Below are 23,627 nucleotides of genomic sequence, written 5' to 3' on the forward strand. Positions count from 1 at the left end.
GAAAAGGACGAGCTTACATGTGGATCCCACGGGAAGATAAAACACCTAACATGAGAAAAGGACGAGCTTCAATGTGGATCCCACGGGAAGATAAAACACCTAACATGAGAAAAGGACGAGCTTACATGTGGATCCCACGGGAAGATAAAACACCTAACATGAGAAAAGGACGAGCTTACATGTGGATCCCACGGGAAGATAAAACACCTAACATGAGAAGGACGAGCTTACATGTGGATCCCACGGGAAGATAAAACACCTAACATGAGAAAAGGACGAGCTTACATGTGGATCCCACGGGAAGATAAAACACCTAACATGAGAAAAGGACGAGCTTACATGTGGATCCCACGGGAAGATAAAACACCTAACATGAGAAAAGGACGAGTTTACATGTGGATCCCACGGGAAGATAAAACACCTAACATGAGAAAAGGACGAGCTTACATGTGGATCCCACGGGAAGATAAAACACCTAACATGAGAAAAGGACGAGCTTACATGTGGATCCCACGGGAAGATAAAACACCTAACATGAGAAAAGGACGAGCTTACATGTGGATCCCACGGGAAGATAAAACACCTAACATGAGAAAAGGACGAGCTTACATGTGGATCCCACGGGAAGATAAAACACCTAACATGAGAAAAGGACGAGCTTACATGTGGATCCCACGGGAAGATAAAACACCTAACATGAGAAAAGGACGAGCTTACATGTGGATCCCACGGGAAGATAAAACACCTAACATGAGAAAAGGACGAGCTTCAATGTGGATCCCACGGGAAGATAAAACACCTAACATGAGAAAAGGACGAGCTTACATGTGGATCCCACGGGAAGATAAAACACCTAACATGAGAAAAGGACGAGCTTCAATGTGGATCCCACGGGAAGATAAAACACCTAACATGAGAAAAGGACGAGCTTACATGTGGATCCCACGGGAAGATAAAACACCTAACATGAGAAAAGGACGAGCTTACATGTGGATCCCACGGGAAGATAAAACACCTAACATGAGAAAAGGACGAGCTTCAATGTGGATCCCACGGGAAGATAAAACACCTAACATGAGAAAAGGACGAGCTTACATGTGGATCCCACGGGAAGATAAAACACCTAACATGAGAAAAGGACGAGCTTACATGTGGATCCCACGGGAAGATAAAACACCTAACATGAGAAAAGGACGAGCTTACATGTGGATCCCACGGGAAGATAAAACACCTAACATGAGAAAAGGACGAGTTTACATGTGGATCCCACGGGAAGATAAAACACCTAACATGAGAAAAGGACGAGCTTACATGTGGATCCCACGGGAAGATAAAACACCTAACATGAGAAAAGGACGAGCTTACATGTGGATCCCACGGGAAGATAAAACACCTAACATGAGAAAAGGACGAGCTTACATGTGGATCCCACGGGAAGATAAAACACCTAACATGAGAAAAGGACGAGCTTACATGTGGATCCCACGGGAAGATAAAGCGGCGACACGTGTTTAGCTAGTTAGCTTAGCCTCTCAAAACTCACTTTACAAGCAAAAAGCACGACAGAAAATGACCCAGTTCGTCTGTCCTAATGATACTATGAAAGAGTAAACTGCTCTGTGTAATTAAATCAACATTAAAACATTAGAATTCACACTTTACATCGCGCCACTTTAGATACATACCTCTCGCAGTCAGGTTCAGTGCAGACTGACGAGAGAGCGGAGGAGACGCAGTACGTCTGCTAACAACCACCAGAGGGCGCTGTAGCACAAACTAAAACAGTACTCCCAATACCGAGGATAAACTTAGGAACAACACAACAAGTGAGGGATTTTGGTGAAATTAATACATATTGCAATAAAACACATAACATAAGAAATAAAAATTACAAATATTATTTACTGTCACTTCTTCTATCTGTTACACCTATGCAACTCAAATCAGTATGTGGCATCTTCTTTAAGGTGAGTTTGATGTGGTACTGTTGAGAGACATGTTTGTTATGGTAACTGTGACATCCATCCATGAAGATATTGACATTTTTTTCTTTTCTACAATGTAAAAAAATGTCTGATTAGACAGTAAATACATCAGTACTTGCTACCGTGGCCTGCTGGGAAAAAAACTGTTTCCTTAACTACAAACATGCCTTTATTTATTTATTTATAGATGTGGTATACCTCTTCTGTTTTGGCCAGTGTGATCGCCTTGTTGTCGCTGGTCAGGAGCTGAATGTGCTTGCTGAGGCCTCCCTCCACCAGGGGGCGCACTCTGCAAAAGACCCTGATATTGCCCTGCATGAAAAGGGTGGTGGACAAAGTAGTCTCATTAGTCAGAGAGAATAGTAACATTTGTTTGGCTTTGGTGTTTACAACACTACAAAAATAATTGCAAAGAAATTCAAAAAGGAAAAAAAACAAATGTTTTCCTCAGTAGAGTTAGAATAGAACTACGTAGCCCAGCCCATGGATTAGCTACTGAAAGGACTTCGATGGTGCCGTCCACCGGGCTGTGTTGATCTGTTCCACCACATTGTAACTTGCCTTGAGCTCCTGGATGGAATTGTGGAGCTGTCTGCGCTCCATCTCCCCGGCATGCAGCTCATCCTTCTGCTGGACCACAGTGTCCCTGAGAGAGCGGACCTCTTCCTCGGTGTCTCTGAGGGTCACCTGCAGGCGGGACAGAGTTGACTCCTGTACGGCAAGCTTCATCTGCAGAGGAAAGACGGACAGACGAAAAGCATACTGTTAATTCTCATCTTAAATCTGAGCAACATATCTGTTTTTAAAATAATCTTCAAACTTCTATGCACTGATCCGATACCAGAATTTATGAACCCAGAAAAAAAATCAACTTGTTTAACTGGAAATCAATTCTTTGCAGCTCCAAAATAGTAGCCTTCACTGTGCTGTCGCCGTGGATAACTACTGTTTTAGAGCAGCGAAGAAGAAAACTGATTTTTGAAAACATTTTAAGACGCATCACACGAAACGCATGGTCAGTAGTAAACAGCTGTTTAATAATAATAATAATAATAATGCAGATTTTTTAAAAATCGCGCTGGTATCAGCCAATAACGCAAGTTCAGGTATCAGAATCGGTAGTGAGAAAGAAAAAAATGTTATTGGGACATCTCTAGTATTAGCTGCTATCCAGCAGCAGACTTTATACCTTGAGAGTTTGCAGCTCCGTCTCTTGGCTGTCCCGGAGAGTCTCCATGACCTTGTATTTGCCCTCTAAGTTGGAGAGCTCCTTTTCAAGAGTGCTCTTCTCACTAGACACTTTCTCCAACTCATTCCGGACTCCTGACAATGCCTGCAGCTCCTCCTCGTACTCACTAAAAATCACAGAACAGAAAGGTAATTTAATGGTGTCCAAACATTAGTAACACTACAATGTGATGACAGTGAAATCGATTCATTTTATTTTTACAAATGAAATGGTCCTTGTGCTGTACCTGATCTGGCGCCTCTGCCTCTCAAGATTTGTCTCCATTTCAACCACTCTTGTTTTGCTCTGGACCATCGTGTCTCTCAGAACCTCGTTCTTCTGGCTGACAGATCTGGTCTGGTAGTTACGGATCTTACCCTCCATGTCGTTGACCTTGCCCTTCAGGTCACATGCGCACCGCTTGGTGGCCCCGCCCACACCTGTACACAACAGCATCAGCAAAAGGTGTGACGGTTCCATTCAGACCTCAGAGTGTTCTCAAGAAAAAGAAAACAATCTGTGTCTGTGTCAGGACTGGAATAAGCCTGTCCAATCATTTCATTCAGACCTGTCTGCGTGCACTCTCACGTTCATTATGATCATTTTTTGGGGGAGGGGGGCTGTATTTACTGTATTCTGTAAATACAGCCGTTAAACCAAACATGAATTCACTTGATTTGACATAATTTACTAAGGAACAAGGAACCAAGTGGAGTGAATTCCTCACCTGCTTTTGTGCCAGTGGGTGCAACAGTTTCTTTCATGTTGCCTCCCTTTGCTGCAGTTGAAGCTATAGATTGTTTCAGGACACCTGATGGAACAAACAAAAGCAGTGACGAACAATGTAGAAGAAATCATGTCAAAATCATTCATCTGTTACCTTGATAATAATAATAATACTAATAATAATACTAATTAAAGCCGCAAGCGGCATTTCGCGGGTTATAGCCTTTCGCGCTCAAAGCTCCACTAGCGCCTAGAGTATGTGCACCAAATTTGATAAAATTCTGTCCACCGGATCTTGCGATATAAGTGTTTGAGAGTTTTGGCGCCCCCTATGGGTCAAGCGGAAAATGCTTTGGTACGCCTATTCCCAAAAAAAGTCAGAGTATAGTATGTCGGAGTTTTTTTTCAGACCTTTCAGACTTTTTTTTCAAACTTTTTTTCAGACTTATTTTCAAACTTTTTTTTCAGACTTTTTTTCAAATTTATTTTTCAAATTTATTTTTCAAACTTTTTTTCCAGACTTTTTTTTCAAATTTATTTTTCAAATTTATTTCAAACTTTTTTTTCAGACTTTTCAAACTTTTTTTTCAGGCTTATTTTCAAACTTTTTTTTCAGACTTCATTTTCAAACTTTTTTTTCAGACTTTATTTTCAAACTTTTTTTCAGACTTATTTTCAAATGTATTTTTCAAACTTTTTTTCCAGACTTTTTTTTCAAACTTTTTTTCAAATTTATTTTTTCAAATTTATTTCAGACTTTTTTTTCAAACTTGTTTTCAGACTTTTCAAACTTTTTTTTCAAATTTATTTTTCAAACTTTTTTTTTCAGACTTTATTTTCAAACTTTCTTCAGACTTATTTTCAAACTATTTTTTCATACATTTTTCAAATTTATTTTTCAAACTTTTTTTTCAGACTTTTTTTTCAAACTTGTTTTTCAGACTTATTTTCAAATTTATTTTTCAAACTTCTTTTCTCAGACTTTTTTTTCAGACTTATTTTCAAACTTTTTTTTCTGACATTTTTTCAGACTTTTTTTCAAATTTATTTTTAAAATTTTTTTTCAGACTTTTTTTCAAATGTTTTCAGACTTATTTTCAGATTTATTTTTCAAACTTTTTTTCCAGACTTTTTTTCAAATTTAATTTTAAAATTTATTTCAGACTTTTTTTTCAAACTTTTTTTCAGACTTTTCAAACTTTTTTTTCAAACTTTTTTTTCAGGCTTATTTTCAAACTTTTTTTTCAGACTTATTTTCAAACTATTTTTTCAGACTTTTTTTAAAATTTATTTTTAAAAATTTTTTTCAGACTTTTTTTCAAATGTTTTCAGACTTATTTTCAGATTTATTTTTCAAACTTTTTTTCCAGACTTTTTTTCAAATTTAATTTTCAAATTTATTTCAGACTTTATTTTCAAACTTTCTTCAGACTTATTTTCAAACTATTTTTTCAGACTTATTTTCAAATTTATTTTTCAAACTTCTTTTCTCAGACTTTTTTTTCAGACTTATTTTCAAACTTTTTTTTCAAATTTATTTTTCAAACTTTTTTTCAGACATTTTTTCAGACTTTTTTCCAGACTTTTTTTTCAAACTTTTTTTCAAATTTATTTTTCAAATTTATTTCAGACTTTTTTTTTCAAACTTTTTTTCAGACTTATTTTCAAATGTATTTTTCAAACTTTTTTTCCAGACTTTTTTTTCAAACTTTTTTTCAAATTTATTTTTTCAAATTTATTTCAGACTTTTTTTTCAAACTTGTTTTCAGACTTTTCAAACTTTTTTTTCAAATTTATTTTTCAAACTTTTTTTTTCAGACTTTATTTTCAAACTTTCTTCAGACTTATTTTCAAACTATTTTTTCATACATTTTTCAAATTTATTTTTCAAACTTTTTTTTCAGACTTTTTTTTCAAACTTGTTTTTCAGACTTATTTTCAAATTTATTTTTCAAACTTCTTTTCTCAGACTTTTTTTTCAGACTTATTTTCAAACTTTTTTTTCTGACATTTTTTCAGACTTTTTTTCAAATTTATTTTTAAAATTTTTTTTCAGACTTTTTTTCAAATGTTTTCAGACTTATTTTCAGATTTATTTTTCAAACTTTTTTTCCAGACTTTTTTTCAAATTTAATTTTAAAATTTATTTCAGACTTTTTTTTCAAACTTTTTTTCAGACTTTTCAAACTTTTTTTTCAAACTTTTTTTTCAGGCTTATTTTCAAACTTTTTTTTCAGACTTATTTTCAAACTATTTTTTCAGACTTTTTTTAAAATTTATTTTTAAAAATTTTTTTCAGACTTTTTTTCAAATGTTTTCAGACTTATTTTCAGATTTATTTTTCAAACTTTTTTTCCAGACTTTTTTTCAAATTTAATTTTCAAATTTATTTCAGACTTTATTTTCAAACTTTCTTCAGACTTATTTTAAAACTTTTTTCAGACTTATTTTCAAATTTATTTTTCAAACTTCTTTTCTCAGACTTTTTTTTCAGACTTATTTTCAAACTTTTTTTTCAAATTTATTTTTCAAACTTTTTTTCAGACATTTTTTCAGACTTTTTTCCAGACTTTTTTTTCAAACTTTTTTTCAAATTTATTTTTCAAATTTATTTCAGACTTTTTTTTTCAAACTTTTTTTCAGACTTATTTTCAAATGTATTTTTCAAACTTTTTTTCCAGACTTTTTTTTCAAACTTTTTTTCAAATTTATTTTTTCAAATTTATTTCAGACTTTTTTTTCAAACTTGTTTTCAGACTTTTCAAACTTTTTTTTCAAATTTATTTTTCAAACTTTTTTTTTCAGACTTTATTTTCAAACTTTCTTCAGACTTATTTTCAAACTATTTTTTCATACATTTTTCAAATTTATTTTTCAAACTTTTTTTTCAGACTTTTTTTTCAAACTTGTTTTTCAGACTTATTTTCAAATTTATTTTTCAAACTTCTTTTCTCAGACTTTTTTTTCAGACTTATTTTCAAACTTTTTTTTCTGACATTTTTTCAGACTTTTTTTCAAATTTATTTTTAAAATTTTTTTTCAGACTTTTTTTCAAATGTTTTCAGACTTATTTTCAGATTTATTTTTCAAACTTTTTTTCCAGACTTTTTTTCAAATTTAATTTTAAAATTTATTTCAGACTTTTTTTTCAAACTTTTTTTCAGACTTTTCAAACTTTTTTTTCAAACTTTTTTTTCAGGCTTATTTTCAAACTTTTTTTTCAGACTTATTTTCAAACTATTTTTTCAGACTTTTTTTAAAATTTATTTTTAAAAATTTTTTTCAGACTTTTTTTCAAATGTTTTCAGACTTATTTTCAGATTTATTTTTCAAACTTTTTTTCCAGACTTTTTTTCAAATTTAATTTTCAAATTTATTTCAGACTTTATTTTCAAACTTTCTTCAGACTTATTTTCAAACTATTTTTTCAGACTTATTTTCAAATTTATTTTTCAAACTTCTTTTCTCAGACTTTTTTTTCAGACTTATTTTCAAACTTTTTTTTCAAATTTATTTTTCAAACTTTTTTTCAGACATTTTTTCAGACTTTTTTCCAGACTTTTTTTTCAAACTTTTTTTCAAATTTATTTTTCAAATTTATTTCAGACTTTTTTTTTCAAACTTTTTTTCAGACTTATTTTCAAATGTATTTTTCAAACTTTTTTTCCAGACTTTTTTTTCAAACTTTTTTTCAAATTTATTTTTTCAAATTTATTTCAGACTTTTTTTTCAAACTTGTTTTCAGACTTTTCAAACTTTTTTTTCAAATTTATTTTTCAAACTTTTTTTTTCAGACTTTATTTTCAAACTTTCTTCAGACTTATTTTCAAACTATTTTTTCATACATTTTTCAAATTTATTTTTCAAACTTTTTTTTCAGACTTTTTTTTCAAACTTGTTTTTCAGACTTATTTTCAAATTTATTTTTCAAACTTCTTTTCTCAGACTTTTTTTTCAGACTTATTTTCAAACTTTTTTTTCTGACATTTTTTCAGACTTTTTTTCAAATTTATTTTTAAAATTTTTTTTCAGACTTTTTTTCAAATGTTTTCAGACTTATTTTCAGATTTATTTTTCAAACTTTTTTTCCAGACTTTTTTTCAAATTTAATTTTAAAATTTATTTCAGACTTTTTTTTCAAACTTTTTTTCAGACTTTTCAAACTTTTTTTTCAAACTTTTTTTTCAGGCTTATTTTCAAACTTTTTTTTCAGACTTATTTTCAAACTATTTTTTCAGACTTTTTTTAAAATTTATTTTTAAAAATTTTTTTCAGACTTTTTTTCAAATGTTTTCAGACTTATTTTCAGATTTATTTTTCAAACTTTTTTTCCAGACTTTTTTTCAAATTTAATTTTCAAATTTATTTCAGACTTTATTTTCAAACTTTCTTCAGACTTATTTTAAAACTTTTTTCAGACTTATTTTCAAATTTATTTTTCAAACTTCTTTTCTCAGACTTTTTTTTCAGACTTATTTTCAAACTTTTTTTTCAAATTTATTTTTCAAACTTTTTTTCAGACATTTTTTCAGACTTTTTTCCAGACTTTTTTTTCAAACTTTTTTTCAAATTTATTTTTCAAATTTATTTCAGACTTTTTTTTTCAAACTTTTTTTCAGACTTATTTTCAAACTTTTTTTTCAGACTTTTCAAACTTTTTTTTCAGATTTATTTTTCAAACTTTTTTCCAGACTTTTTTTTCAGATTTATTTTCAAACTTTAAAAAGTCATAGTATAGTATGTCGAAAACTTTCATTAAAAAAAATCATAGTATAGTATGTCGGAAAATGTATTGTAAAAAAAGTCATAATATAATATATCGAAAATTTCATGAAAAAAAGTCATAGTATAGTACGTCGTAAAATTTAGAAAAAAAGTCATAGTACAGTATGTCGGAAAAATGTATTAAAAAAATCATAGTATAGTATGTCAAAAAATGTATTGTAAAAAAAATCAAAGTATAGCATGTCGAATAATTTCATGAAAAAAAATCATAGTATAGTATGTCGGAAATTTTTTTCAGACCTTTCAAACTTTTTTTTCAAACTTTGTTTTCAGACTCTTTTTTCAAACTTTTTTTTCAGACTTTTCAAATTTATTTTTCAAACTTTTTTTCCAGACTTTTTTTTAAATTTATTTTTCAAATTTATTTCACTTTTTTTTCTGACTTTTCAAACTTTTTTTTAAACTTTGTTTTCAGACTTATTTTCAAACTTTTTTTTCAGACTTATTTTCAAACTTTTTTTCAGACTTTTTTTCAAATTTATTTTTCAAACTTTTAGTATTTCGAATAATTTCATGAAAAAAAGTCAAAGTATAGAAGGTCGAAAATGTATTGTAAAAAAAGTCATAGTATAGTATGTTGAAAAATGTCATGAAAAAAAGTCATAGTACAGTATGTCAAAAAATTAAATGAAAAAAGTCATAGTATAGTATGTCGAAAAATTTCATGAAATAAAGTCATAGTATAGTATGTCGAAAAATGTATTGTAAAAAAAGTCAAAGTATAGTTTGTCGAAAAATTTCATGAAAAAAAGGTATAGTATAGTATTTCGAATAATTTCGTGAAAAAAAGTCATAGTATAGTATTTCGAGTAATTTCATGACAAAAAGTCAAAGTATAGAAGGTCGAAAAATGTATTGTAAAAAAAGTCAAAGTATAGTATGTTGAAAAATTTCATGAAAAAAAAAGTATAGCATGTCGAAGAATTTCATGAAAAAAAGTCATAGTATAGTATTTCGAAAAATTGATTGTAAAAAAAGTCATAGTATAGTATGTAGAATAAATTTCGTGAAAAAAGTCAGTGTAGTATGGAATGTCGAAAAATGACTTTTTTTCCCTAAAATGTTTCGACATACATTACACATACTATATATAGCATGACTTTTTTCTTGATACAACCCAATGACTTCTTTTTCAACATTTTATTCTTTGACTTTATTATACTTTTTCTCTGACATGCTGTGTATTAACTTGTGTTAAATATCTGGTTGAAATACTGGAGGTTGTGGGTTTGATCCTGATGTGACACAGTCTGTTTTCAGGTCTAACTTCTAACGACAAAGTGTAATTTACGAAGAGAACAGACATCTGTGTATCTGGTGGAATAGCTCAGTCTGTAAATATCTGGTTGGAATACTGGAGGTTGTGGGTTTGATCCTTATGTGACACAGTCTGTTTTCAGGTCTAACTTCTAATGACCAAGTCAAATATACCAAGAGAACAGTTCTCAGTGTGTGTGGTGGCTTAGCTCCTAAGTTCCCGGTTCTGGCTGCGGCAGAGCGGGGTTCCATCGATGCCCGATGCCCGGTGCCCGGTGCCCGACAGTGGAGAGAGACCAGCGTCTCCTTCCAGGGTTTACCAGAGATAAAACTGGGGGGGTTATGCAACAGGAAAACAGAAATTGTACTTCTACTGAATTGTATGATGTCTTTATTTGTCTTTCTAATATATCCTCTGTGTGCTGCTAGAACCCAAACCCTTTATTTATTTTTCTAATATATTCACCTGTATGTGCTGGTAGAGGATCCCTTCAACATCTCCTCAGCAGCACTAAAGCTTTGGCCGATGGACGTTACCTACTCACGAACAGGTGTATAAACAGTCACCACATTCAGTCCAGCAAACGCCACCCCAGGAAGAAAACCATCCCGTTCCTCAAGGCTGGAGAGAACCCTGACCCTAAACATGACTGACTTTTTTTCATTAAATTTTCGACAGAGGAAAGAGGAGGAAAGAGTTCCCCTGTACGGGTGTTCGTAAGCAAGCATGAATTATTCTTCTATTCAAAAACGTCCTTTATTATAACCATCACATTTAACCAGTTCAGTTCTTTAATATGTAAATTATTTCTTTATATATTTATACTCAAATATAGCATATACATTACAGTCATCAAAGTCACTCAGTCTTAGATTCACTGCTGTGTGCTTTGTCAAATGAATCGACTGAAGAGAATGAAGCAATTGACGAACAAATACACATCATTCCAACAAACACACCCGTGCACACATGACTGAGAAGGAAACTTCAAAATCATCCTGTTATGAGTGATGACAATAAAACTGATAATAGGTGGAGGTGAAGGTGGTGAGGTTGTTTACAACACATTAAAATGATGCATCATAGAAACGTTATATAATAGATGAGAATACAAAAGACATGCAGACATATTGTTGTTGCAGTTCTACACCACTGATTTAAATATAGCATCTTGTGAAAAGTGACATACACACAACTTAAATTAATACTCACTGGCAGTGTCATAGCGCCCCCAAATGTCCTCCCAGCTAGGTGCTGATGGTGTGAAGATCAGTGGATTTGAGTTAAACCGTATCACACGGTCTTCATGAGGATCAGCGTCAAGCTCTTCAACTCTTCAGTAAACATGGATGAGACGTCCTCGAGGATCTCAATTCAGCAAATTTGGTGATTTTGAAGTGATATTGGATTCCACAACTAAATCATGGACTTGTTACTGAATACCCTTAAAGACCCACTTAACAATGAATGGATTTAGCTGAGCTTCAGTACACTGTGACATCACTGTGACATCACTGTTGGTTACAGGTGTAACAGAGCTCATCGGAGGTGAAACACACCTGAAACGTAGAACCAGAGAGGACAGTAAAACTCTACTTTCCAGTCTGGTGTTAAGTTACCCTTTAGGTAATTAGGAGTGTACTCACCAAAGTAATTCATGAGATCTGGGAACACAGTGACAACACTAAAAATACCAACGGGGCCAGAAACATGAGCAGTCTGACGATCAGACGCCCGTTAGCCACCAATCACTGCAATTCCTCCCTCACCAGCATGAGTAGAGTGGGTCAAAGCTGAAGCAGGAGGTGGGTTTGTGATGCTGTTGATGACAGGTTCCAACCAACCGACAGCCAACCAACAACCAAACAACAAGCAACCAACCAACAGCCAACCAACAACCAAACAACAACCAAACAACAACCAACAACCAAACAACAAGCAACCAACCAACCAAACAACAACCAAACAACAACCGACCAACAACCAAACAAACAACAACCAAACAAACAACAACCGACCAACAACCAAACAACAACCAACCAACCAACAAACAACCAAACAACAACCAACCCACAGCCAACCAAACAACATACAACCTACAACCAACCAACCAACCAACAACCGACCAACCAACCAACCAACCAACAGCCAACCAACAACCGAACAACAACCGACCAACAACCAACCAACCAACCAACAACCAAACAACAACCAAACAAACAACAACCAAACAACAACCAACAACCGACCAACCCACAGCCAACCAAACAACATACAACCTACAACCAACCGACCAACAACCGACCAACCACCCAACCAACCAACAACCGAACAACAACCGACCAACAACCAACCAACCAACCAACCAACAGCCAATCAACCAAACAACCAACCAACCAACCAACAACCAACCAACAGCCAACCAACCAAACAACCAACCAACCAACCAACCAACCAACAGCCAACCAACCAAACAACCAACCAACCCCTTTATTTAGAGGCCAAAGTGAAAGTAAACAGACCTGATGTCTGTAAACTGTGATTGATGTTTACAACAGACGTTTTACTGTCCACCTTCTTTTCCTCTATAGGTTTGTCTAACCTGGAGGTTTGTTTCCAACCCGTCAGCTCATCTGACTGCTCGTGTTTCTTGACCCATATAACTTATTTAGCGATGACACTATGTTCCCACATCTCTGTAATTCACTCGGTGAGTACAATGTTATCATAATTGATTGAAATGATGAATGACTGGAGCTGTGAAAATAAACCGTAAGTAGTAATAAATCATAGTTGTCTTTTTAGCTGAACTTTAGAGGAACAGTTGTGTGTCATATTTTCACTGTTCCTTGTGTTTATATATAGTTTACTAGTATTAGCCATCACAGGACAACGTTTCAGACTCCCTCCCTTTCAAAGAGACTTTAAATCTCAATGGAACAACAAAGGTTACATAAAAAAATAAAGCATGTATTTGTATTTGGCTGATGATGAAAATCGTATCATTCATGTAGTCATGAGGTCATGGAAGACTTGGACATAAAATGTGTTAACCAAAGCTTTTCTCTGTGCAGAGAGTTTCCCCGAAACAGTAACCACCCAAATACATCGTCAGCTTCACAACAAGCATCATTAAAGGCATGTTTCCTCAGCGACGATGTCAGCCCACGTCTCCAATGAAGATCTTTCATAAAGAAATGCTCCTCAGATGAGGCAGTGCTCACGTATTCAACATTCCCATCCCAAGCACTTCAGACATGTCCCTCCAGTGGTCCTCCCTTCCTGCTGAGACATCCTGGACTCTTCCTCCGTCCTCCGCTCAGCTCTATGAACTGCTGCTGAGTCGTCGGCGCAGCAGAGAGGCCGGCTTGCTCTCCATGTCCTCTACGTCGCTTTCACATTGTCTCTGGAAGAAAAGGATCAGTACAGGTGGATTTAAATCTGAGGAACACTCCTGGGTCAAACATGCATTAGCACACCTGTATGTTGTACAGCTCACAGCGGGTATATCAGGGCTGTTGAAGTTAACGCAATAATAACACTCACTCGTTTTAACGCCAGTAACTTCTTTAACGCATTAACACAACGTGCTGTGGAGGTGATGTAGCAGAGGAGGTTAAATAACGCTCCAAACTTGTGCTAAATCTTGGCGAGGAAAAACTGGTCCATTTTCAAAGGGTACCTTGACCTCTGACCTCCAGATGTGTGAATGTGTGAAGGTTTTAGTCCAAAAATCTAAAATATCCAAAAAATGTCAAAAAAGTCTGAAAAATGTCAAAAACATTTACTAAAAACGTCTGAAAAAAAAAAAAAAAAAAAGGATCAGTGAATGTAAATGGGTTCTATGGGTACCCACGAGTCTCCCCTTTACAGATATGCCCACTTTATGATAACCACATGCAGTTTGGGGCAAGTCATAATCTCTCTCTCTCTCTTTGTGACTGCCAATCGTCTGCATCGATGCATGTCATGTAATGCAGCTAGATACGTAATGCCCACTAGGAAACAGGGAGAGAGAGCATAGCCATGTGTCGTCTCTCTGCAGAGACACACTGAACACTGATACTGTATGTGATGAATGAAGGTGGAGGTGAAGTTCAGCACTACGCCTCTAGAGGTCACACTGTGCTGGAGGGCTGAGACCATCTATGGAAGACACAACTTCCTTCCTCCACAACTGCTCCTCTTAAAGAGCATGGTGATTGTGAAGGTGAAGGTGAAGGTGATGGTGAATGTGATGGTGAAGGTGATGGTGATGGTGAATGTGATGGTGATGGTGAAGGTGATGGTGAAGGTGAATGTGATGGTGAAGGTGATGGTGAAGGTGATGGTGAAGGTGAAGGTGATGGTGAATGTGATGGTGAATGTGATGGTGAAGGTGAATGTGATGGTGAAGGTGATGGTGAATGTGATGGTGAAGGTGAAGGTGAATGTGATGGTGAAGGTGAAGGTGAATGTGATGGTGAAGGTGATGGTGATGGTGAAGGTGAAGGTGATGGTGAAGGTGAATGTGATGGTGATGGTGAAGGTGATGGTGAATGTGATGGTGAAGGTGAAGGTGAAGGTGATGGTGAAGGTGATGGTGATGGTGAAGGTGAAGGTGATGGTGAAGGTGAATGTGATGGTGATGGTGAAGGTGATGGTGAAGGTGAATGTGATGGTGAAGGTGAATGTGATGGTGAATGTGATGGTGAAGGTGATGGTGATGGTGATGGTGATGGTGAAGGTGATGGTGAAGGTGAAGGTGATGGTGAATGTGATGGTGATGGTGAAGGTGAATGTGATGGTGAAGGTGAATGTGATGGTGAATGTGATGGTGATGGTGAAGGTGAATGTGATGGTGAAGGTGAAGGTGATGGTGAATGTGATGGTGATGGTGATGGTGAAGGTGAAGGTGAAGGTGATGGTGAAGGTGAATGTGATGGTGAAGGTGAAGGTGAATGTGATGGTGATGGTGAATGTGATGGTGATGGTGAAGGTGAATGTGATGGTGAAGGTGAAGGTGAAGGTGATGGTGAATGTGATGGTGAAGGTGAATGTGATGGTGAAGGTGAATGTGATGGTGATGGTGAAGGTGAATGTGATGGTGAAGGTGAAGGTGAAGGTGAAGGTGAAGGTGAAGGTGAATGTGAAGGTGATGGTGAAGGTGAAGGTGAAGGTGATGGTGAAGGTGAATGTGATGGTGAAGGTGAATGTGAAGGTGAAGGTGAAGGTGAATGTGAAGGTGATGGTGAAGGTGAAGGTGAAGGTGAAGGTGAAGGTGATGGTGAAGGTGAATGTGATGGTGAAGGTGAATGTGATGGTGATGGTGAAGGTGAAGGTGAAGGTGAAGGTGAAGGTGATGGTGAAGGTGAATGTGAAGGTGATGGTGAAGGTGAATGTGAAGGTGAAGGTGAAGGTGAAGGTGAAGGTGAAGGTGAAGGTGAATGTGAAGGTGAATGTGATGGTGAAGGTGATGGTGAAGGTGAATGTGAAGGTGAAGGTGAAGGTGAATGTGAAGGTGATGGTGAAGGTGAATGTGAAGGTGATGGTGAAGGTGAAGGTGAATGTGAAGGTGAAGGTGAAGGTGAATGTGATGGTGAAGGTGATGGTGATGGTGAAGGTGCAAAGTTCTGTTCTGGATTCTAACCGTATGGAGTGTTAGTGTTAGTGTCAGGTTCAGGCTGGGGAAGTGGTCTCACCTCTAGAGTTTCTGGATCGGAGCTGCCCTTACACAGCAGCTTCAACTGGTTCAGTCGGTTACACATCCACACCATGTTATAGGACATCTGGGGGGGGAGAGAGAATGTTTTACAGTGTTCAGCAAAACCAGAATATCTGACTGTTCTTAAGGATAAATAGTTGGACGGGGCAGAACTAGAGCAACTCTGTCTCAGTACTATCTGATCATTTATTCTGTGAACAGGTAATAACAACAGATAGCCAGACCCAGTGTGGGTAACATTAGCACCTAGGACACCTGGTCTCAATGTGAAACAGATAGCTAGACCCAGTGTGGGTAACATTAGCACCTAGGACACCTGGTCTCAATGTGAAACAGATAGCTAGACCCAGTGTGGGTAACATTAGCACCTAGGACACCTGGTCTCAATGTGAAACAGATAGCTAGACCCAGTGTGGGTAACATTAGCACCTAGGACACCTGGTCTCAATGTAAAATGGCTCACCAGTGTCAGAAAAACACACAAGGACAGTTTTCAGCTAAATCAGCTGGTGTTGCGTGAGAAGATTTAAATAACGAAGGTCTCCATGCTGTGATATTACACACAGGTATGGAGAGATGTGAGTGTGTCTGTTGGTCCGAGCAGGAGGAAACACGAGTGAAAATAACTGACTGAAACGGTGGAGGCTGCTTCTGCCCGTTTATTTTTGAACATGTTTTTCCTTCCTTGTCATACGCCCCTCCAGGTTTTGCTTTTTGGAACTGATTTAGAGATAACTGCAGGTAACGCAGGTTATAATATTATTACTCCAGTTCTATAAGCACCGGTGGAGCCCTCTACTGGACTCTATGGGTAATGCTCCCCTCCAATCACGAGCATGCATTTGCCCACTGAAAATGTGCATAAGCGTAGCCGGCCAATCAGGACGTGCCTATCTGAATACGTGCGGAGCCCTCAGTATATAAGGCAGCATGTCTACCATCCCACAGCCTCTACAGCCTCTACAGCCTCTACAGTGGGGGAGTGACAGGGCCCCTTGGTAGAGGGCTCCGCCTGTGCTTATAAAACCAGATTCTAGCCCTCTGCTAGACTCTATGGGTACGGTGGGTGGCGCCCGATGAATGCACGCCCTGCCGCGACACAACATCGACCAAGTACTGCTCGACCAAGTACACAGTCAACTGACTGTGACTGAAGTCAGTGTAACACCGGCAGACGGTAAGGTATGACATAATGTTTGTCACTACTCACAAGGCTCATTTATTAATAAGGTAAATTGTATTATTTAACCCAGCAGGCAGTTTAAATATTGATCCAGACTCACCTTCCATTTCCTTCTGGCGTTGAACTTCTTAAAGTTCTTCATATTTATTGAGGATTGATTCCTATTGGCTGCCTGCATGCGTGTGATGGGCTGAAACACACATTATTATATCATCATTATGAGTACCATTCAGTAACATGACGCAGTCAGTAGCTGAAGCAGGTTAGAAGACTCGTAGTAACCTTAATCCATGGATGAAGCAGACACTCCTCCGCTGTCATTCTATCACTGCAACACACATCAACACGGTAGTCATGACGACAGATCAGGAGAGAAGGAAAATCAGTAACATCAGTAACATGTAATGATTGTTGTTAGGAAGTTAAACAGGTCATAATTCTCTCTCTAATATCTATTTTATATTGATGTGAAATCATCTCCTTCTAACATCTGGATTTATTCAAGTTTCTCACCAAAAACTACATTTTACCAGATTACATTTGAACACATCATGATAACGTTGTAATTTACCTTCACCCAATAGTCATTTTTCCTGAGCCGACTTTAAACGCCTCATAACAATAATAGTCCATGAGCCACTTTGGAGGGACCAAGTCTTATGGTGATTTTTTTAAAGGTCTATGTCCCTAGTGTTGGGAAATGCATGATAGCATTGCAGCAATGGTAGCTTTCTATGTGCTATCACTCCTTTTTTCATCCCTCCATCATTCAAATTTTCCCATCTTTTTTCGTCATTTTACACATAGATCCAGTATAAAAGAGGGAAACCAACACACAATGTCATGAAGTCATATATCATTGTAAAGCTTACACTATAATCTGTCCATCGGTCACATTGTCATGACACTGAGGTCAAGAGAATTTGACCTTTGACCTCTAATGCTGTAATAGGGCAAATTCTGAATGCCACTGCAAATGCCCTTATAACTAACTTCATATTGATCTGATGTGCACATGGATAGTTCCAGCATAAAGAGTACAAAAAGAGCTTTAAAATGATATATTACATGAATAACAACAATAACAACATTTCTTATCAGAATAAACGTAACTTTGTGCAGTTTGTATCTGATAGAATGTTCAGAACATTGCATTGGATTCTGTTATAGGGGCAGTTTGGAAATGGCTTTCTTAGCAGCAGAAACACAAAATAATACAAAAACTCTAAAAACTTTCCTAAGAAAGGTATTCTCTACCAGGTTTATCAATTATTTTATGTGTTCCCACTCTTACCCCGTTGTCAATATAAACATGTTACAACTGATGAGGCCCTGTAGCAATGGGTTATAATCCAGGTGATATGTGAGAATGATGTTCACTTTTTCACAACCACATGAAACTTGGTACACTTGAACAGTTTGGGGCCCTGAACATTTTCAGATATGGAACCATCGCAAAAACACCTCGTGGCAGCCATGGCGGCCATTTTACTTTCCACCATAACCAAATTATGTATTTTGCATCATATCTCCTGAACCCAACATGATAACACAGAAAAGGTGATTTCTACCCCTATGTTTTGATGGCCAACATTTACAGTGACACCATACACAATATCATAAACTGTTCAGGTGAATAGTTAATGGTGAATTCAGTGATTTTGTATGAAGCAGATCACAGTATCTGAGAACCTAGGCTAGACTTAACTACTACAACTTAACTAGACTATAATATCATGTCTGTTATGTGCATGTATGTTGTTTAGAGTTTGAAAAGCTTAATCCTTGTTTTCATTAACCCTGACAATACAGTGACTGTGAAGAGTTTAACAATATTCAATATGACCTTAACAACTTAGCTTAAAAAGAATTTATGAAACACAAATATTTATGAGCTTCTCTATTGCCTTGGAGTATCCACCTGCTGACCAGGATAGATGTTGTAGTGACAGCCAGGTCGTCCATGAATGCTCTTATTGGGGGCTGTCACACTCCAGTCTTGGACAAAGAGTCCCTGCCCTTTACTTAAAAAAAATATATTTTAGAAACACATTTGCTGTTGCATTTGTTGTAGAACCTATTCTTCACTGTCTCCTTCACAGTCTCCTCCACATTGACACAGAGCTGTGCACTTAAAGGTGGCTTTTTTGCATTTGCAATGCCCTAGCTTTTCTTGCAGCCACATGTGTCATAGCTGGACACTGAGGAACTGTGGGTAACATTTGGGACTGGTAAGAACTTCATATACATACCTGCTCATTAGGGGTATAACGATACATTTTACAACGATACTATACGTATCACTTTCCGTGGTTCCGATACAATTCAAGGACGATAGTTGGCTCATCTAGAGCGATACGATACGATTCATCCATCCATCCGTCGTGAGCGTTAGGGGTCGCGCGGGGGGGGGGCTGGAGCTGATCCCAGCTGACATTACACCTTTTATTTGAAAATAATAAAAAGTGCAACTTCAGAACCCGCTGCTTCAGTTCTCAAGATACAAGGCAGTGCAATATTTAACAAAAACTAAAGTAAACCAACTTCTATTCAAGTTAAATGAACAGTGGTTTAACCTGCTGCTTCCGTTCTCATTTTCAAAGCAAAAGGTATGCCATGAATGATTTTAGAAAGAAATAATGTTTGCAGTAATGTTAATTTGGGTTATGATGGTTTATATTTTTTGGTATTGGTATTTTCTAGTGTTTGTGATATTGTCATTTATTTATTATGTTATTTTGAGTATTTGGGAGATTTGGGTCACATGGATATGGGTGGCACACATAGTTAATATAATCAGTTGTTCACCCGAGGGAAGAGAGGGTGAGTGGGTCGCCGTATTTTTTGATGACCGCTATTTTCTTTTGATCGCTGTTATCAGGATTTTGTGCATGTTATAATAAGTTGATCATTTTAATTTTGTTCAACGTATTTTCGGATCTCAGTGACTTACTTTGGTAGCATATCGGACAAGCAAACCGGGCCCAACCTCAGTCTCTCAGCAGCTTTTAGTTTGTTTCCTGAAGTCACTACAGGTAATAATAGTAGTAACAATATTTAACAAAAAATAAAGTGCAGCCAACTTCTCTTCAGGTCGAATGAACAATGGTTAAACGACCTGCTTCTGTTCTCATTTTCAATATTAACGGTAGAGCAATAATATTTAGGGATGCACCGATACCAATACCAGTATCAGGTATCGGGTCCGATAGTGTGCTCATGTACTCGTACTAGCAAAACAGTTCCGATACAACGGCACCGATACCACTTTACGGCAGCGTGACGTTTATCTCTTGTCAGATGAGAAGGTAACGTTAGGTGGGGGAGCAGCCATGTCAGCAGTTTGGAGATATTTTACGGTAAACGATGAAGAAAAAAGCCTGTAGTGAGTAGTCTGCAAACTATGCTCTGCTAAACTGTCAAGAGGAGGAGTGAAAAGCAGCGCATTTAGCACAAGCAATTTGATAAAACATCTTAAGAACCAACACAATGCAGCGTTCAAGGAGTTTGCTAATGCTAGCAGTTGGAAACAGCAACAACCAACTTTGCAGAAAACGCTGGAGAAGCGAGCGAAAATGTCCGAAGAAAACCCACGGGCGGTAAAATTAACAGAAGCTCTTATTCAGTACATTGCTCTTGATGACCAGTCGCTGTCAGTTGTTGATAATACGGGATTTTGCCATCTTGTCAGTGTACTGGAGCCGAAGTATGAGATTCCCAGCCGTCGCCACATCACAGAAACCGCATTACCAAATCTGCATGACTTTGTGAAAAAGCAAATCAACTGTCTGTTGCAGGACATTTCGGCCTTCAGTTTCACGACATATATCTAGACTAGCAGTGTCAGCCCAATGTCTCTCATCAGTTTAACTGCGCAGTGGATTGATGAGGATTTTCCTCTGCAGAGAGTCGTTCTACAAGCAAAGTAGTTTTGGGGGTTTGCACACTGGCCAAACCATAGCAGGTGCACTTGATGATATGCTACAAATGTGGGGCATTCCAGAAAGTTCTGTTCACGGTGTGCTCCGGGACAATGCCAAAAACATGATAAAGGCCATGAGTGATGCAGGACTCCCCGGCCTGCCGTGTGTCACTTACACCCTCCAGCTGGCTGTTAACGAGGGTCTATTGGCACAGAGAAGTACTCGTATCGGTACTCAGTATTGGCGAGTACCCAGATGTAAGTACTTGTACTTGTACTCGAAAATAAGTGGTATCGGGGCACCAGCACGCAGAAATATTTCTAACATATAGGGCAACCTATATGGTACTACCTCATGTTTTCTCAATTTTACAGCCACCATAAAGGGCGCCAGTAAAGAGCTCAAGGCCTGGCTCCCAAAGGTGGACGAAAAAGGCCTGCCAGGGAGTTTTGAGGCCTAGACACACCAGCACCGGATCTTGTGGCTTCTGCTGGTGTATGCAGTGCCCATAACGACAGTCAAGTCCCTGGAGAGGAAGATCAGCAGCTACTTGCGAAGATGGCTAGGCCTACCCTGCAATATGAGCAGTGCTGCCTTGTATGACACCAGCAACATCCTGCAGCTCCCCAACAGTGGCCTCGCTGAAGATTTCATGGTGTCACTGACAGGGGAAGCTCTCTAGTACGGAGAGTCCTGGGATCCAAAAGAGGCATCTGCCGGCATCCAATTCTGAACAGGCAGGAGCGTCGACAAAGCACTGGAGGTGGCTGAGTCATGGCTGAGGCCAAGGTGGGGTCCGTAGCAATGGGGTGTGCAGACATAGGCTTCTTCCCGGTGACCAGGGTCGACAATGTCCAGGGCAAAGAGTCAGCAGTATGGTAGGGATGGGACTGCAAGGAGCATGGACTAGATGGGAAAGTGCACTGCCACGAAAGATCACCTTGTCAAATATCTGGCAAGCAGACTTCCACCAAATCAGGTTCTTAATCCAGGCTGTTGACGATGTTCTACCAAGTCCAGCAAACCGTAACGCTATCGCTGCCGCCATGACCAAGTGCTTAACACAGTCAATGAGAGTGTAGCCACAGCCATCAACACCAGGCAAAGACCATCACGTTCCTCAGAGCCGGAGAAAAGCCCCACCTACAACCAAGAGCAAAGTCTGGTCTCCTCACCACTGCCACTGACTGGCAACTGGAAGTGGACTTGGGCAAGCTTCTGAAGTTCCCAGCCTGGATAACATCAACACGGCTTCAACCAGACATGATCCTCATTTCAGAGTCTACCAAGCAACTGATCATGCTGGAACTCACAGTGCCTCGGGAAGAGCGTATTGATGAGCCCAATGAGAGGAAGCGAGACCAAGTAACAGGAACTTGTGGAAGAGTGTAGAAGGCAAGGCTGACGAACTCGCTGTGAGCCTGTGGAGGTGGGCTGCCAAGGATTTTCAGGGCATTCACTCTGCAAAGTATTTGGGCACTGGGCAATGGGCATCACCGGGGAGGCCATAGAGAAAGGCCGTCAGATCCTTTACGGAAACTGCAGAGAAAGCCTCTAGACTGGCTTTGGATCAAGAGGCTAGATACGTGGGCGACTGCTGCTGGGATGCAAACTGGGGTCTGATCAACCCTGGCTGGGTCGCCTGGGTGAGAGTGTCTGATGTTGAAAGACCCAAAACACCCAATGACCCCAGGTTCCATCACTGCTTATGCGTCCCAGCGCATCTGCAGGATGTATCTTTCATCTTTGTGTTTGACACATTAATTTAAAGCTTTAACTTGTTACGGTCGTATTGAATATTGCTCTCCTCTTTACAGTCACTGTATTGTCAGGGTTAATGAAAAAAAGGATTAAGCTTTTCAAACTCTAAACAACATACATGCACATAACAGACATGATATTATAGTCTAGTTAAGTTGTAGTAGTTAAGTCTAGCCTAGGTTCTCAGATACTGTGATCTGCTTCATACAAAATCACTGAATTCACCATTAACTATTCACCTGAACAGTTTATGATATTGTGTATGGTGTCACTGTAAATGTTGGCCATCAAAACATAGGGGTAGAAATCACCTTTTCTGTGTTATCATGTTGGGTTCAGGAGATATGATGCAAAATACATAATTTGGTTATGGTGGAAAGTAAAATGGCCGCCATGGCTGCCACGAGGTGTTTTTGCGATGGTTCCATATCTGAAAATGTTCAGGGCCCCAAACTGTTCAAGTGTACCAAGTTTCATGTGGTTGTGAAAAAGTGAACATCATTCTCACATATCACCTGGATTATAACCCATTGCTACTGAATCAGGGCCTCATCAGTTGTAACATGTTTATATTGACAACGGGGTAAGAGTGGGAACACATAAAATAATTGATAAACCTGGTAGAGAATACCTTTCTTAGGAAAGTTTTTAGAGTTTTTGTATTATTTTGTGTTTCTGCTGCTAAGAAAGCCATTTCCAAACTGCCCCTATAACAGAATCCAATGCAATGTTCTGAACATTCTATCAGATACAAACTGCACAAAGTTACGTTTATTCTGATAAGAAATGTTGTTATTGTTGTTATTCATGTAATATATCATTTTAAAGCTCTTTTTGTACTCTTTATGCTGGAACTATCCATGTGCACATCAGATCAATATGAAGTTAGTTATAAGGGCATTTGCAGTGGCATTCAGAATTTGCCCTATTACAGCATTAGAGGTCAAAGGTCAAATTCTCTTGACCTCAGTGTCATGACAATGTGACCGATGGACAGATTATAGTGTAAGCTTTACAATGATATATGACTTCATGACATTGTGTGTTGGTTTCCCTCTTTTATACTGGATCTAT

The 23,627-nt window shown here is 37.5% G+C and overlaps 2 protein-coding genes and 1 long non-coding RNA gene across 3 annotated transcripts; 1 reads left to right on the forward strand and 2 right to left on the reverse strand.

The window, feature by feature from the left end:
• Window positions 1–2,149: 2,149 nt before the first annotated feature.
• LOC141754266 (carboxy-terminal kinesin 2-like) lies at window positions 2,150–3,564 on the reverse strand. The gene is made up of 4 exons (XM_074613205.1): window positions 3,461–3,564; window positions 3,175–3,340; window positions 2,547–2,714; window positions 2,150–2,297 (listed from the first exon to the last, which is right to left on the reverse strand). The coding sequence occupies exons 1-4, from the start codon at window positions 3,526–3,528 to the stop codon at window positions 2,163–2,165; spliced, it is 537 nt and encodes a 178-aa protein (XP_074469306.1). The 5' UTR covers window positions 3,529–3,564; the 3' UTR covers window positions 2,150–2,162.
• Window positions 3,565–9,508: 5,944 nt separating this feature from the next.
• On the forward strand, window positions 9,509–10,180 carry LOC141754325 (uncharacterized). Its single transcript, XR_012590601.1, has 3 exons — window positions 9,509–9,630; window positions 9,741–9,929; window positions 10,056–10,180. It is a non-coding gene; the product is annotated as an uncharacterized LOC141754325 (long non-coding RNA).
• Window positions 10,181–10,724: 544 nt separating this feature from the next.
• Window positions 10,725–17,449, reverse strand: LOC141754324 (death-associated protein kinase 2-like). Its single transcript, XM_074613301.1, has 4 exons — window positions 17,152–17,449; window positions 16,970–17,059; window positions 15,664–15,750; window positions 10,725–13,388 (listed from the first exon to the last, which is right to left on the reverse strand). The coding sequence occupies exons 1-4, from the start codon at window positions 17,188–17,190 to the stop codon at window positions 13,308–13,310; spliced, it is 297 nt and encodes a 98-aa protein (XP_074469402.1). The 5' UTR covers window positions 17,191–17,449; the 3' UTR covers window positions 10,725–13,307.
• Between the last annotated feature and the right edge of the window lie 6,178 nt (window positions 17,450–23,627).

Source organism: Sebastes fasciatus, chromosome 17 (genome assembly GCF_043250625.1).
Source record: "Sebastes fasciatus isolate fSebFas1 chromosome 17, fSebFas1.pri, whole genome shotgun sequence".
Classification (NCBI taxonomy): Eukaryota; Metazoa; Chordata; class Actinopteri; order Perciformes; family Sebastidae; genus Sebastes; species Sebastes fasciatus.